Source organism: Petaurus breviceps, unplaced genomic scaffold (genome assembly GCF_028583685.1).
Source record: "Petaurus breviceps papuanus isolate PSGF00001 unplaced genomic scaffold, PetGlider_PUasm1.0 90444, whole genome shotgun sequence".
NCBI classification, from domain to species: Eukaryota; Metazoa; Chordata; class Mammalia; order Diprotodontia; family Petauridae; genus Petaurus; species Petaurus breviceps.
Genome location: NW_027187256.1, coordinates 419,399 through 433,229, shown reverse-complemented (window position 1 = coordinate 433,229; position 13,831 = coordinate 419,399). Strand labels below are relative to the sequence as shown.

The 13,831-nt window shown below is 37.6% G+C and overlaps 1 protein-coding gene across 1 annotated transcript; it reads left to right on the top strand.

The window, feature by feature from the left end:
* Positions 1–12,347: 12,347 nt before the first annotated feature.
* LOC138177584 (olfactory receptor 52N1-like) lies at positions 12,348–13,486 on the top strand. The gene has a single exon (XM_069108798.1). The coding sequence runs from the start codon at positions 12,380–12,382 to the stop codon at positions 13,343–13,345; it is 966 nt and encodes a 321-aa protein (XP_068964899.1). The 5' UTR covers positions 12,348–12,379; the 3' UTR covers positions 13,346–13,486.
* The last annotated feature ends 345 nt before the right edge of the window (positions 13,487–13,831 follow it).

Sequence of the window (13,831 nt, the reverse complement as noted above, 5' to 3'; positions counted from 1 at the left end):
GTTGAGAATCACTTGGAAGCAATGGAGAAAATCCCATGTAGGCTATAGTAATTGCAAATTAGGACTTTCCAAGAAGACGGGGAAAAGATATCAGCTAAGAAAAGTATTCTGAAAAAATAGATAGTTTGATTATGTAGCAAGAGGAAAGGAGAACCAATGAAAAGTCTGCATGCTTCTTTGAGATGCATGTAATGTTGAGAGACATTTTGTGGTGAATTTATAGGAAGACTGGGAGGAGAGTCATATAGCACAGCCAGCCACGAATAGCTTTGGACATTATAATAATTATTATATATATATTTATATATAATAATAATAATAATAAATGCAGACATCATTTACAAATACCCACATCAATCAGATCATAGATGCATTGAAACATATGTATATATATATAAGCATACATAATGCATATATATGTGTGTGTAACATATACTTTGTATATGGATACACATAATATATATATTATATTCTTCCTTTAGACATATAGTAATTATCAAATTAGAATTAGGGTTAAAATGTGTATTATGGATAGTGCAAATGGTTAATGAGAAATCAAGTGTTTACTAATAAAAAGAACATTAACATGGATTTTTTTAAACTTAAGAAAAAAAGAGAAATCTTAAAAGAAGATGGAAATCACAGATCAAAGCTCCTATCAATAGATAGATAGATCTCACTCTACCCCTTAGAAGCAAATGTCAGAAGACAGAGAAAATGAAACTTACTAGTAAAATTAAATGTGGATGGTTTTAATTATTATTCAATGCAAAAATCAAGAAACAAAACTCAATATTATGTTATTTACAGGAAGCACATTTAATGTAAACACATATAGCTGAATTAAACCAAACATAATTAGTTTTTCTTATTAATATAAATCCTTAGCTGGTGAGTAAAGATTGTATGTTCTGGGTAGCTTTCCTCTCATATACTGAATTTCTATGAATTATCTATAGCATAAATTCTCTGATGTCAAATGAGATATGAACTGTGTGTAAAGCTTTTCTCATAATTATTTCTTCCCACTATGAGTTATAGCCTATCCACAACCATATTAAAGAATGCAAAAATGCTACAAATAACGAATAATAAAAGAAATACAAATCACAACCACCATGAGGTTTCACCTTGTATCTTGCAAATTGATAAAGATGACAAAACTTGGAAATAATTAATGTTGATAGGGTGTAGAAACACAGGCAAACTAATACATTATTGGTAGATTTGTGAATTAGTAGGCATAACCATTCTGAAAAGCAACTTGGAATTATGCAAAAAAAAAGTGGCAAAAAGGTCTATACTATTTGATTCAGAGATTCCGTTACTAGAAATGTACATCAAGGAGATCACTAATAAAAAGAAAAGCTCCACATAAGGCAAAATATTTATAGCAGCACCTTTGTGATAGCAAAAAAAAAAAAAACAGGGGAAAAGTAGATGTCCATTGATTAGAGAATTGCTAAACAAATTTCAGAATGTAACTATAATTTTTGCAGTAAGAAATATAATGTATGTAGAGAAGCATACAAGACATTTTTGAAGTGATTCAAAAGCAAATAAGCAGATATAAGAAAGCAATGTACAAAATGACTACAATAATTAAAATTAAAACATCAGCAACTACAAATAATTTAAAACAAATGTTGCTAAATTATAAAAAACAAACTTGGCCACAAAGAAAAAAACATGGGAAAAAAAAAAACAACACTTCCCCAATACAGAGGTAGGGAAAATTTTATACATTGTTAGCTTTTTTCAACATATTCATGTGTTTGGCCTATTTTTACTCTTGTTCTTTATTTATTTATTCATTCATTTATTCATTTATTTATTTTAATAACAGATGACTTTGAGAAGAAGAGGGGGAAGGAAATTGGAAAATTAAGTTATATAAAAATAATATACTCACAAAAATTATTTTTAAAAAGACAAAATTATTTTAACTAGTTCATTTTTTTTTAAAGCAATTGGGTTTAAGTAACTTGCTCAAGGTTACACAGCCAGTTATTTTTGTGTGAGTGCCAAGTATCTGAGGCCAGAACTGATCCCAGGTCTCCTGACGCCAGGGCTGGTGCTCTTACTCACTTCGCCATTTAGCCCCCCCTTAACTAGTTCATTTTTGACAGATCAAGAATGCTATTAGTTGTATACATAACTGAAGGCCTCCATCATTACTGCACTGCAGCATCAGTTTTGTAACATTTCTTCTTTCTGTTCTTTTGATCCATGTTATATTTCAATGACTATGAAATTTCTGTTTCTATCTCCCTTGGACTTGATACTAATGACTTGTACCATGCTTCCTGGCTTTGATTCATGGATTCACCCATCTCAATTTTTCTACTTAATAGATAATGATACTCATGTCCCACTGATCGCTGACCTATACTCTATCAGATATGGCAGCATATTGATGTTCCAGTCCCATCCCCCACATCTGTTAGATTTCTTCTGTGCTCTCATCCTTTACCTCACTAATTTTAATGGCTATAGTACAGACTTTGGCTCTGGAAGATGTCATGATTCTGAAGGTGTATGAAAACACCCAGAAAATCTCTTCTGATGATCTTTAGCAATTTTCAAATGATATGGTTTCTTTGCTGAAGTGCATGCTAAAGGAAGTCTCTGCTATACCTGGGGGTAATAGCTTCTAAGTATTTCTGAAAATGCAAGATGGTTTATGTGAAGTTGTTGGGATGCACTGAGCATTCAGCTTCAAAGAATTGGAAACAATATAGGTACTCATCAATTGGAGAATGGCTGAACATATTGTCATATGTAAATGTAATGGATTTTTTTTTGGTTAAGAAATTATGGATATTACAGATTCAGAGAAATATAGGAAAACTTATCTGAATGGATGTAAAGTGAAATGAGCAGAACCAGGGGGGCAATTTGAATTATTATGACAGTAATACTGTGAGGGGAAACAACTTTGAAGGACCTCACAGCTCTAATCAAAGCATCAATCAATTCTGGCATTCAAAGACTGATGATCCCATAAAAATATTTGCTGTTTCCAGAGAGACAGTAAACTAGAGATGCAGAAGAAGATATAGTTTATCAGACATGGCGAGTATATTATTTGTTTTGCTTGTCTGCTTATAAAAGTGACAAGAGAGAATTCTCCTGGACTAGAGGACTTGAGTTAGTGCATCACAATAGACATTTAAGAACATGAATTAAATATTTTTAAAAGCCACAGAAGATAGGGGCGGCCAGGTGGCTCAGCGAGTAAGAGCACTGGCTCCAGTGTCAGGATGACCTGGATCAAATCCGGGCTCAGAAATAACTGGCCGTGTAACCTTGAGCAAGTTACTTAACCCCGATTGCTTTAAAAAAAAAAAAAAGCCACAGAAGAAAAACAATAGTACAGGAGACACAAATAGCCTTTTTATTATGGTATATATGGTATGGTACATTCAAACACATGAATACACATATGTACAATGCAGATATAGATAATACATATGTCTGTGCATACATAGGTAGATATGCATGCATATATATACACATATGGTATATATAGTATGTATTTCTTAACCCTAACTTTAATTCTATACATATATATATATCAAATATATATACATATAAGTATACATATATATATTTTTAAAAATATATAACAAAAGTTCATAGTATTTAAAAAATATGTTCTTTCTGGTTAAAATAAAATCCAGTGAGGGGATTGGACAAGATAACAGTTCTTCCATATCTAGAACAATAATGATATCATTTTCCTTTAAGGTCCAAATCATTTTCAAAATAGCAGTTACCTCTATTGTTTCCTCCATCTTTTAAAGAATTAGATGGATTCTAGGATCTATTTGTAGTCCCTGTCAGACTACTTACTAAACTTTCTGATCTTCAATTTTCCTGCTTGTCAAATGGGTTCAATAAGTCATCTCTGGCTGACAGAATTGCTAAGGTAATGTCATAGATGAAACAGTTCTTTTATTAACCATATATCTATTTTATTATCATTATTTGCTTTTTGGAGGGCAGTTGGGGTTAAGTGACCTGCCCAAGGTCACATGACTAGTTATTGTGTTAAGTGTCTGAGGCTATATTTGAACTCAGGTCCTCCTGACTCTGGGGCCGGTGCTCTATTCACTGCACCACCCAGCTTCCCCACCATTTATCTATTATGATCATTATTGCCATTATGGGATGACAGAATAGAAACCAAAATCCTAGTCACTGACTTTGAAGAACTCTTTCTTAGATTTTGGCATAGATTCTGCCCCAAATTCCCCTTGGTTCCTGGCACAACGGGTACGTGCTAAGGACCATTGGATCTAGAAAATGAGCCATGTAGATGTGCTGGGAAATTTATATTAGGTTCTAGATAAGCCCATAGAGACTAGGCACATCAGTTCTGACTTTTTTTTCCTCTTCAGGAAAAAATAGCCTGTGGGAAATTGCTCTCCTTTGGGGTAGTGAGGAAACATGGTATGAACAATTTATATTCCCAGTGTCAGTGTCCCCATAGGCCCCATCTCTATGTAGTCTTTTTTTTCTCCTTCAGGCTGAACATCTCACAGCTCTGACTCAAGTGTATGCTCTGGGCATGAATCAACATCCTCAGTTTTATCCTCTGATACTCTCAGGGTGAGTTGATTTCAGAGTTTAAGGTCATATCATTGGTTTATGGCATGTATAGGTCCATCTGGCCTAGAAATCATTTCATGATAGGGTTTGGGAAAAGCTTTGACTCTTTGCTGCACCTTTCTCTGCTATTATAAAAGACGCAATTGATCTTATTATGGGAAAGCTATCCAAAGTTAATCAGCAATTTAGCTTTTCCTACAGCTAATCTTTGTTTTCATCTAGAACAGGATAAATAAGAGTGAGGAGGATTTTGAATAGATCTTAGGAGGACAGCACACTATAGAGTTATCTTTCCTCTACCTTGTCCCCTGTACAGGTGAGCCAGTCCTCCTGAGAAATAACAGGTGAGGAAGCTTTTCCTGGCCCTTGTCTGCTCTGACTTTGGGGAGTTTTTTCATTCACCTCAAAGAGCTCATATTTAATACTTCTGAAATCAGGTGATTCAGAAATCAATATTTTTGATTCTTGTTTCTTTCTTACCTTCTACATCTAAGCAGTCCTTCAATCTCAATTCTGCATTACTTCAAGGATTTGTGAATCCTTTAAAGCTATTAACCCATAGAGCAGATCATGGCTTCATTCCTCAGAATATAGTTTCAGGTATTTATGAGCATAAATACCTGATTGCCAAGCTCTGTGTGCTAAGCTTCTCAATACTTAACTAGGCTGATCTTTTAACAACCTCACAGACCATCACAGGACTGACATTTGAAGATCCTCTTCCTTCTTAGGAAAAATGTGAATCTCATTCTTCTGGCATAACTTTTAAGATTGCAAGGTCCTCCTCATACTATTGTAAGCCATTGAGAGATGCCTAAATGGAACCCGGACAGTTGTCTAAAGTATCTTTGGTCTATTTTCTATCCTTCCATCAACATCCAACATTCTAATTCAAACCCTTATTGACATCTTCTGGTACCATTAAAATAATCTCTGAATTTTATGTATCCATCTCCTGCCAGTTACATTCTGCCATCAAAATTGTGGTCAGACTAATGCCTTATATGTATAGTTCTGGTCACATCAGTCCTCTAGCTCAAAAGTATCAATGACTTATAACTGCCTGACCACCCCACCAAAAAAAAAAAAAAACAACCCACCAATAACTTAACATTCAGGACCCTCCATAATATGATTCCAACTTTAATTTCCAGTCTCATCTTATAATACTTTCTAGCTTTATCTCCTGTACTCTCTTCCCAAAGGAACAGCTTTGGATTCCCAATAGTTCTAACTTTTCTAACTTTGTTCTAACTTTATTCTAGGACTAGAATATCCTTCCCCTGTGTCATTTCTATCTGTTGTCATTCTGTTCATTCTTTTTGACCCTGACCTGGTGTTGGCTTTCGCTTAAAGCCTTTGCTGACCCTCATAGTCAACAATGATCAGTCCTCTCTTGACTTTCCTTTCTCTTACTTTGCTTATAATTCTCATCTGCAGTTCTCCCTCACGCATACCCATACATTTCAGTGATTCTAAACCCCTGGAGGTAATCATTCAAACTTCTTCCCTGACTTGTACCACCCCTTTCCTTATTCCCATTGCCCCCAATGTCACGTTCTAAAGCTACCCACCTGTTCTTCTGTATTTCTTGGAATTCCTGTTCTACAGACAAACTTGCTTTCATGTTAAATTTTTCCTTTCCCACTCCTTGCATCTTTTGGCTATTACTGAGACCTGGCTCACTCCTGATGAAACAACCTCCCTGGTTTCCCTTTCCAGAATTGACTGAACCTTTCATCATTCCCCTCTGCTTACTGGTCAAGGTAGAGGAGTTGAAATATTCAGTGTTCTTCATTGACACATCCAGGTTGTCCCTCTACTATTGTCACTCTAACTTCTCCTACTTTGAGGTTCACTCAGTCCTTATCTACCACCCAATCAAAATCCTGATATGTTTGGCCTTACAACTCCTAAGTACACTCCTCTTCTTTCTTCAGTGAGTTTGGTTCCTTGATCACAGTATTTCTCTCCTCCTCCACTCCTCAACTCATGCTACAGGCTACAACATCCATATTGATACCCCTTCAGATATACTCATTTTACGTGACTTAATCCTCCACTCTGCCTCTGTTACAAATAGAGATAATCATATGCTTGATCTTTCCATCACCCACAAATACACCACTTCCACGCTTATGAACTCAAAAATTCCCTTATCTAATAACAATGTATTGCCATTCCATTCCTTCCTCTGCCTTGCAATTCCAAACATTGTTCCTTCACATCATGACCTTGAATCTCTCCACTGCTCAGTTCTTTTCCAAACCACAAACCCTTGAAGTAGCTACACTTTTCTCCCTTTCTCATCTTAACTCCTTGATGAACCACTTAATCTACACCCTTTTCTCTTCTCTGAATCCCTTGACCCACTTATTGTATTGCTGATTTTACAGTTTCAGCCTTGGAGGACTCCCACTATCAGATGCCTTTCCTGTTACATATGTTCTACAAAGCTGGGGAAATCAAGAAACTGTGCTGTTTCCTCTATAAATTTGTTATATACCCTTACCTGGGTCCTCACTGCTACAAGTCAATCCTTTTACACTTTCTTAATTAATTAACACTATCCAACCAGCACAGCAGCAATTCCATACCTTTTTTAATCCCTCCTCAAACCTGAACCTTGCCTCATAATTTACTGGGGGGAAAATGAGTCAGTTTGCTGAGAGCTCTCTCTTCTCCCTTTCTCCTCATCTCACATCACCCAGTTGCCTTCTGTCTCCCTCCTACCTGTCACATAAGAAGCCATGCCCATTCTCCTCTCCAAGGCTAGCTCCTCTATGTACATAAGTGATCCCATTCCATCCCATTTTCTCCATCAGATTGTCTCTATCATCCCCATAATTTCATTTATCTTCAATCTTTGCTTGTCTACTAGCTGCTTCCCTACTGTCTACAAACATGCCCATGTCTCACCCATTCTTAAAAAAACCCTTTACTTAATCCATATATTCCCACTAGGTATAGTCTAATGTCTCTCCTCCATTGTATTGCTAAATTCCTTGACAAGACCATTTACAAGAGATACTTGTACTTTCTTTCCTTTCACTCTCTTTTTAACTCTCTACCATCCGGCTTTCTGCCTCATTATTCAACCAAAACTACTCACTCCTCAAATCTAATGGCCTTTTCTCAGTCCTCATCCTTCTTGGCCTCTCTGCAGTCTTTGACACTGTCAGTCCTCCCCTTCTTGAAACTGTCTTCTCTCTAGGCTCTCACAATGCTACCCTCCCTTGGTTCTCCTCCTGCCCATCTGACCAATCCCTCTTATTTCCTTTGTTGGATCTTCATCCAGGGCATGCCTACTAATTTTAGCTTTCATGTAGGGGTTGTTGTTGTTATTCTGGGCCCTCTTCTTTTCTCTCTCTCTATTAATTCACGTGATGATTTCACCAGCTCCCACAGATTCGATTATCATCTCTGTGCTCTTGGTTCTCCAATGTAGTCATCTACCCATACCCCTCCGCTGACCCCCAGTCTGTTATCTCCAACTGTCTTTTTGACATCTCAAAATGGGTGCACCTTAGACATTTTAAACTCAAAATACCCAAAATTGAACTTATATTTCCTCCTCAAACTCTCCACTCTTCCTAACTTTTCTATTAATTTTCTATTAATGCCACCATCCTCCCATATGTATATTTTTAGCATGTATTGTCTATGTATTGTCCTCCATTCCTCACTAGCTCTCATTTACCATATCTAATCTATTGCCACTGTCTGCTAATTTTACCTTTGTACAATTTCTCCAAATATCCACTCTTCTCTTTTCTGATACAGTCAACCCTATGGTACAGGCCCACATCACTTCATGCCTGCATTATTGCAATAGCCTGATGGTTGGTCTGTCTGGCACAAGTTTCTCCCCACTCTAGTCCATCCACCACTAGTTACCAAAATATTTTTCCTAAAGTGAAGCCCTAACCATTGTACTCCCCTGATAAGTAAACTCCTCTTTCTCCCTATTATGTCTAGGATCAAATATAAAATTCTCTGTCAGATATTTAAAGCCCTTCATAACCTGTCCTTCCCTAACTTTTCTAGTCTTCTTACTCCTTACACCCCTCTCACATCCCTAGGCACTCTATAACCCAGGGGACACTGGTCTCCTTGCTGTTTCTTGAATAACACACTCTATTTCCTTTCCCTGGGCATTTTTGGTTGCTGTCCAAAAGCTCAGAAATTCTCTCTCCTGCTGTCTCCTGGTCCCCCTGGTTTCTTTTATGTCCCAGCTAAGATCCTACTCTCTATAGGAAGCCTTTCCCTACCCCTCTTAATTCTAGTGCTTTCCCTCTATTGATTATCTCTATTTTAGCCTGTATATAACTTGTTTATACATAGTTCTTTGTATGTTATCTCACTCAGAACTCTGAGCTAGTTGAGAGTAGGGGGTGATCTTTTACTTTTTTTTTTGTATCTACAGATCTTAGCACATTGCCTGGCACATAGTAAAGGCTTAATAAATGTTTACTGACTGATTCATGTAGTATTTTATATTGTAGCTATTTGCTTGTGTGTTCTATATTCCTATTTGATTGTGAGGACTAGGAAGTCATTGAATGAGTCTGATTAATTTTCTTCTCATCTGATATCTAGCACATCGCCTGTGTCCTCACATTGTAGGTCCTTATATTAAGTTGTTGAACTTAATTGAAAATATCTGATTGCATCATTCCTTGAAGTTGTGACCAGTATTGGATTATGAAAAGACAACTCTAGGGGCAGCAAGGTGGTGCAGTGAATAGAGAACCAGCCCTGGAGTCAGAAGGACCTGAGTTCAAACCCGGCCTCAGACAACACAAAAAACTAACCTTGTGACCTTGGGCAAGTCATTTAACCCCAATTGCCCTGCCTTCCCACCAAAAAAAAAAAAAGAGAGAGAGAAAGAAAGGATAACTCTGGTTTGTGTTTCCAGAGCAAGACATGGTATATAGTGTGGTTGGGTTTAAGAAGATTCATTTCTGGGGTGGCTAGGTGGTGCAGTGAATAGAGCACTGGCCCTGGAATCAGGAGGACCTGAGTTCAAATCCAGATTCAGACACTTAACACTTACTAGCCATGTGACCTTGGGCAAGTCACTTAAACCCCCTTGCCCTGTCTTCCTCTCTCCAAAAAGCAAAAAAAATTAAAAAAGAAGATTCATCTCCATGGTAGAATCTGGTAGGTGTACCTTTTTTTTGAGGTAGAAGGAGAAAAAGGAGCTGAATATGCTGATTTATTGGTTTTGCAAATAGAAAAAGGGGCCCTAGAAGCTTTCACCTTTTCAAAGTCATACAACTAGTGTCAGGTTTTGGATTGGAATTGTTAGTACTAGATCAATTATCTACATTATAATCACCAACATCCTACACAACACAAATACTATTCATTGCATATCTCTTTCAAACAAGGCAGCCCCCACAGTTGACTAAAAAGTGGTCTTCTTGGGGAAACCAGGTAGCACAGTGAGTAAGAGCACCAGCTCCAGTGTTGGGATGACCTGGGGATCAAATCCGGGCTCAGATACTTAGCACCAAACCCAAAAATAACTGGCCCTGTAACCTTGAGCAAGTTACTTAACCCCGATTGCTTTAAAAAAAAAAAAAGTGGTCTTCTTGTCTGGCAGTCTCCTACATGGGTAATACTTTGCCATAAAAAGCTAAATCATTTGAGCCGTATACAAATATGATTTTTGAAAAATACACAGTATGATCTCTATTTTTGTTGATAGCCAAGAAAAATTATATTGAAACTGCACATGACTTCACCCTTTAAAAAGATTGAGAACACAATGATAAAAACTGCTATTTTAGGGAAAAGCATTAATAAAAGTATATAATGCTTAAGATTTAAATCAGTCTGTCCCAGAGAGAACTTTTTATGATTATAAATGTATCATACATTCACGTCGTGCATTCCCAAGGACAGAAGGTCTGGGAACTCCATGGGAGACCTTCCATTGAATTAGTAACAAGTCATTTATGATTAATCTTTAGCCATTCAATCTAAATCCATCCAATTTTGCTGTCATCTGGCTCACATTTCTCCATTTTGTCTACAAGGATAGCCTAAGAAATTTTCTCAGTTTCTTCACTCAAGTCAAGGTCAACTATATCTACATCATCCTGCAGTAAAGAGTTAGTATAGTAACCCTGCTCACCCTGCCTCCCGCCCCCAAATGAGGTTAGTTTGGCATCCCTTGCTAATTAACTAATTTCTGGCTCCTTATTATCAACATTTCTTTCCCGCTAGGTCCTTTAAGTATCCACTTAATAATACATTCCAGAATATTTCCAGGAATGGAAATTAAACTCCTTGTTATAAAGATTACACAGTTCTTTTCTTTCCTTTCTAGAGTACTCTGGAGCATTTTCTCGTTTCCAATCCTGTAGCACCTTTTCCGTTAACCATGCTCTTTCATTGAACGCTGGCAGTGATTCAGCAGTCATATTTAGCAATTCCTTCAGTATCTAATTCATCTCATGTGGTTATTTGTTCTCTTCAGGTATAGCTTGATTCTCTTTTTGATCATATCATTGCATGGATCTGAAAAACAAGAGCTTAGAAACAAAAATGGAAATTGCAGAGATACATTTTGATTCCATGAGATTCTCTTTTTTATCATAGTCTTACATGGATCCAAAAAGCAAGAACTTGGAAACAAAGCTGGAAATCACAGAGATACATTTTTATTCCATAGGAGCAGAATCTCCTCAATGAGTAAAGATGGAATAGGATACAAGAAGCATACGGTTCCCAATCACCAGAGTTCTTTAATCAGAGGATTGGTGACCACTTCTCAGTGTTGTAGAGGGAATTTCTACTAAGGTATGTGTTAGATTACCCGACCTCTAGCATCACGTCCAACTCTGAGCTATAGTGATTCTGTGATTTGCTGGCTTTTATTGTCAAATTCAATAGTGCGAGCTATTTAAGAAAACAAAAGAAGAAGTAGCTAAGATGTCATAGAATGAGCATTAGTTAAGGTTTGTTGATTGTTTATTGTGAAAATAGGACAGTACAGTGGGATGTCATCTAGTCCTCTTGTCTGTAGATGATGAATTAAGGTGTTAAATAAAAAAATCATTAATGATGTATTGAATATTGACTGTCTACTTCCCATTCCAGTCAGATAGCAAGCTCTTCTATTTTAAAAGATATGTTCATTGACTATTATAATTAGAAAGGATCTAGAAGACCATGTTGTTCAGTATCCTAATTTTATAGATGAGGAAACTAAGGTATGTAGATGATAAGTGCTATAAATAGGTTTACAAAGCATATTAGGGTCAAAGCTAGGACAAAAACCTAGATCAACTGGAATATAATAGTCACTTAATAAATATTGATTGACTGAAACTGGGAATACAACTACAAAAGTGAGATACCCTTAACGTCAAGGAGCTTGGGCTTTATGTGGGGAAATATATGTTCACAGATAAAAAAATACGGGATATATACAAAACAAATGCATTGTTATGGGGGATGGCTAACAATTGGGAGAACTGCAAAAGTCCTCTTGAAAGATGTGGTAATTAAATGGAGGTCTGAAGACAGGCAAAAACTCTAAGTAGAGGAGAAGAAGAAGAACATTTCAGGCAGACAGGATAGTGGGTCATATAGCCTACATACAGAAATAAATGGTTATGCACAAAAAAGTAAAATAAATGATTGTTATAGAGAAGTAGTTGCATGGTTGTCAGGAATCTTTAGTTTCCCATTTTCTTTCTGTTTATAGAGACCATTGTGTTTTGGGCTATGTCATGACCTTCCAGATGCAAGCATGTCAATTCCAAATATCAGCAGCTTGACCCCAGATTCATTCATTCTCAATGGCATCCCAGGGCTGGAAGCAGTGCAGGTGTGGATTTCCTTTCCATTCTGCACCATGTATATTGTCGCCCTCTCAGGGAACTTTGGCCTCATGTATCTCATCTACTCTGAGGAAACTCTGCATCGACCCATGTACATCTTCCTGGCTCTGCTGTCCTTCACAGACGTGCTCATGTGTACAAGCACACTGCCCAACACCCTTTTCATCTTTTGGTTCAACTTCAAGGAGATTAACTTCAATGCCTGCCTGGTTCAGATGTTCTTTGTACACACCTTCACAGGGATGGAATCTGGGATGCTCATGCTCATGGCCCTGGACCGCTACGTGGCCATCTGTTTCCCCCTGCGCTATGGCACCATTCTCACCAACCCCATCATCGCCAAGGCTGGGCTCCTTACCTTCCTGCGGGGTGTGATGTTGGTCGTTCCCTTTACTTTCCTCACCAAGAGGCTGCCCTACTGCCGAGGGAACCTTATCCCCCACACCTACTGTGACCACATGTCTGTGGCCAAAGTTTCCTGTGGTGATGTAAAGGTCAATGCTGTATATGGGTTGATGGTTGCCCTGCTCATTGGGGGCTTTGACATTCTCTGCATCACTGTCTCCTACACCATGATACTCAAGGCAGTGGTCAGCCTGAAATCTGCAGATGCTCGGCAGAAGGCCTTTGGGACATGCACAGCTCACCTCTGTGCCATTGTCATAACTTATGTTCCAGCTTTCTTCACCTTTTTCACCCACCGCTTTGGAGGCCACACCATACCTCCTCACATTCACATCATTATGGCCAATCTCTATCTGCTCCTGCCTCCTACTATGAACCCCATTGTATATGGGGTAAAGACTAAGCAGATTCGGAACTGTGTTATTAGATTCTTCCTTCAAAAAAAAGATGCTTCATCTCAAAGTATATGAACAGTTCCCTTTAAAATACCAAACAAAGGAAAAGTAATTCCATATATACATATAGATAGCACTTTAGAATTAAAAAAAGTCATATTTCGGGCGGCTAGGTGGCGCAGTGAATAGAGCACTGGCCCTGGAGCCAGGAGGACCTGAGTTCAAATCCGGCCTCAGACACTTGACACTAACTAACCGTGTGACCTTGGACAAGTCACTTAACCCCAATTGCCCAGCCCTCCAAAAAGAAAAAAAAATTCATATTTCTGTCATGTGATGTTTATAAGAAGCCTATAAGGAAATCAGAACAGGGATTATCATACCAGTTTTTAAGATAAGCATCAAAATGCTTAAGATATTTAAGGATTGAGAACGTTGATGGTATGGCCAAGGGTATCTTCTAGTTAATGGTACAGCTGAGACTTAAACCCATGTCTTCTGTTTGACTCCAATGTCCTTTCCACTATCCCACATTGTCTCTTTCAGAAAGATATGAGGTCC

What these genes read in the sequence shown, in the direction of transcription:
- LOC138177584 (XM_069108798.1), top strand. Translation starts at nt 12,380, where the DNA reads ATGTCAATTCCAAATATCAGCAGCTTGACCCCAGATTCATTCATTCTC.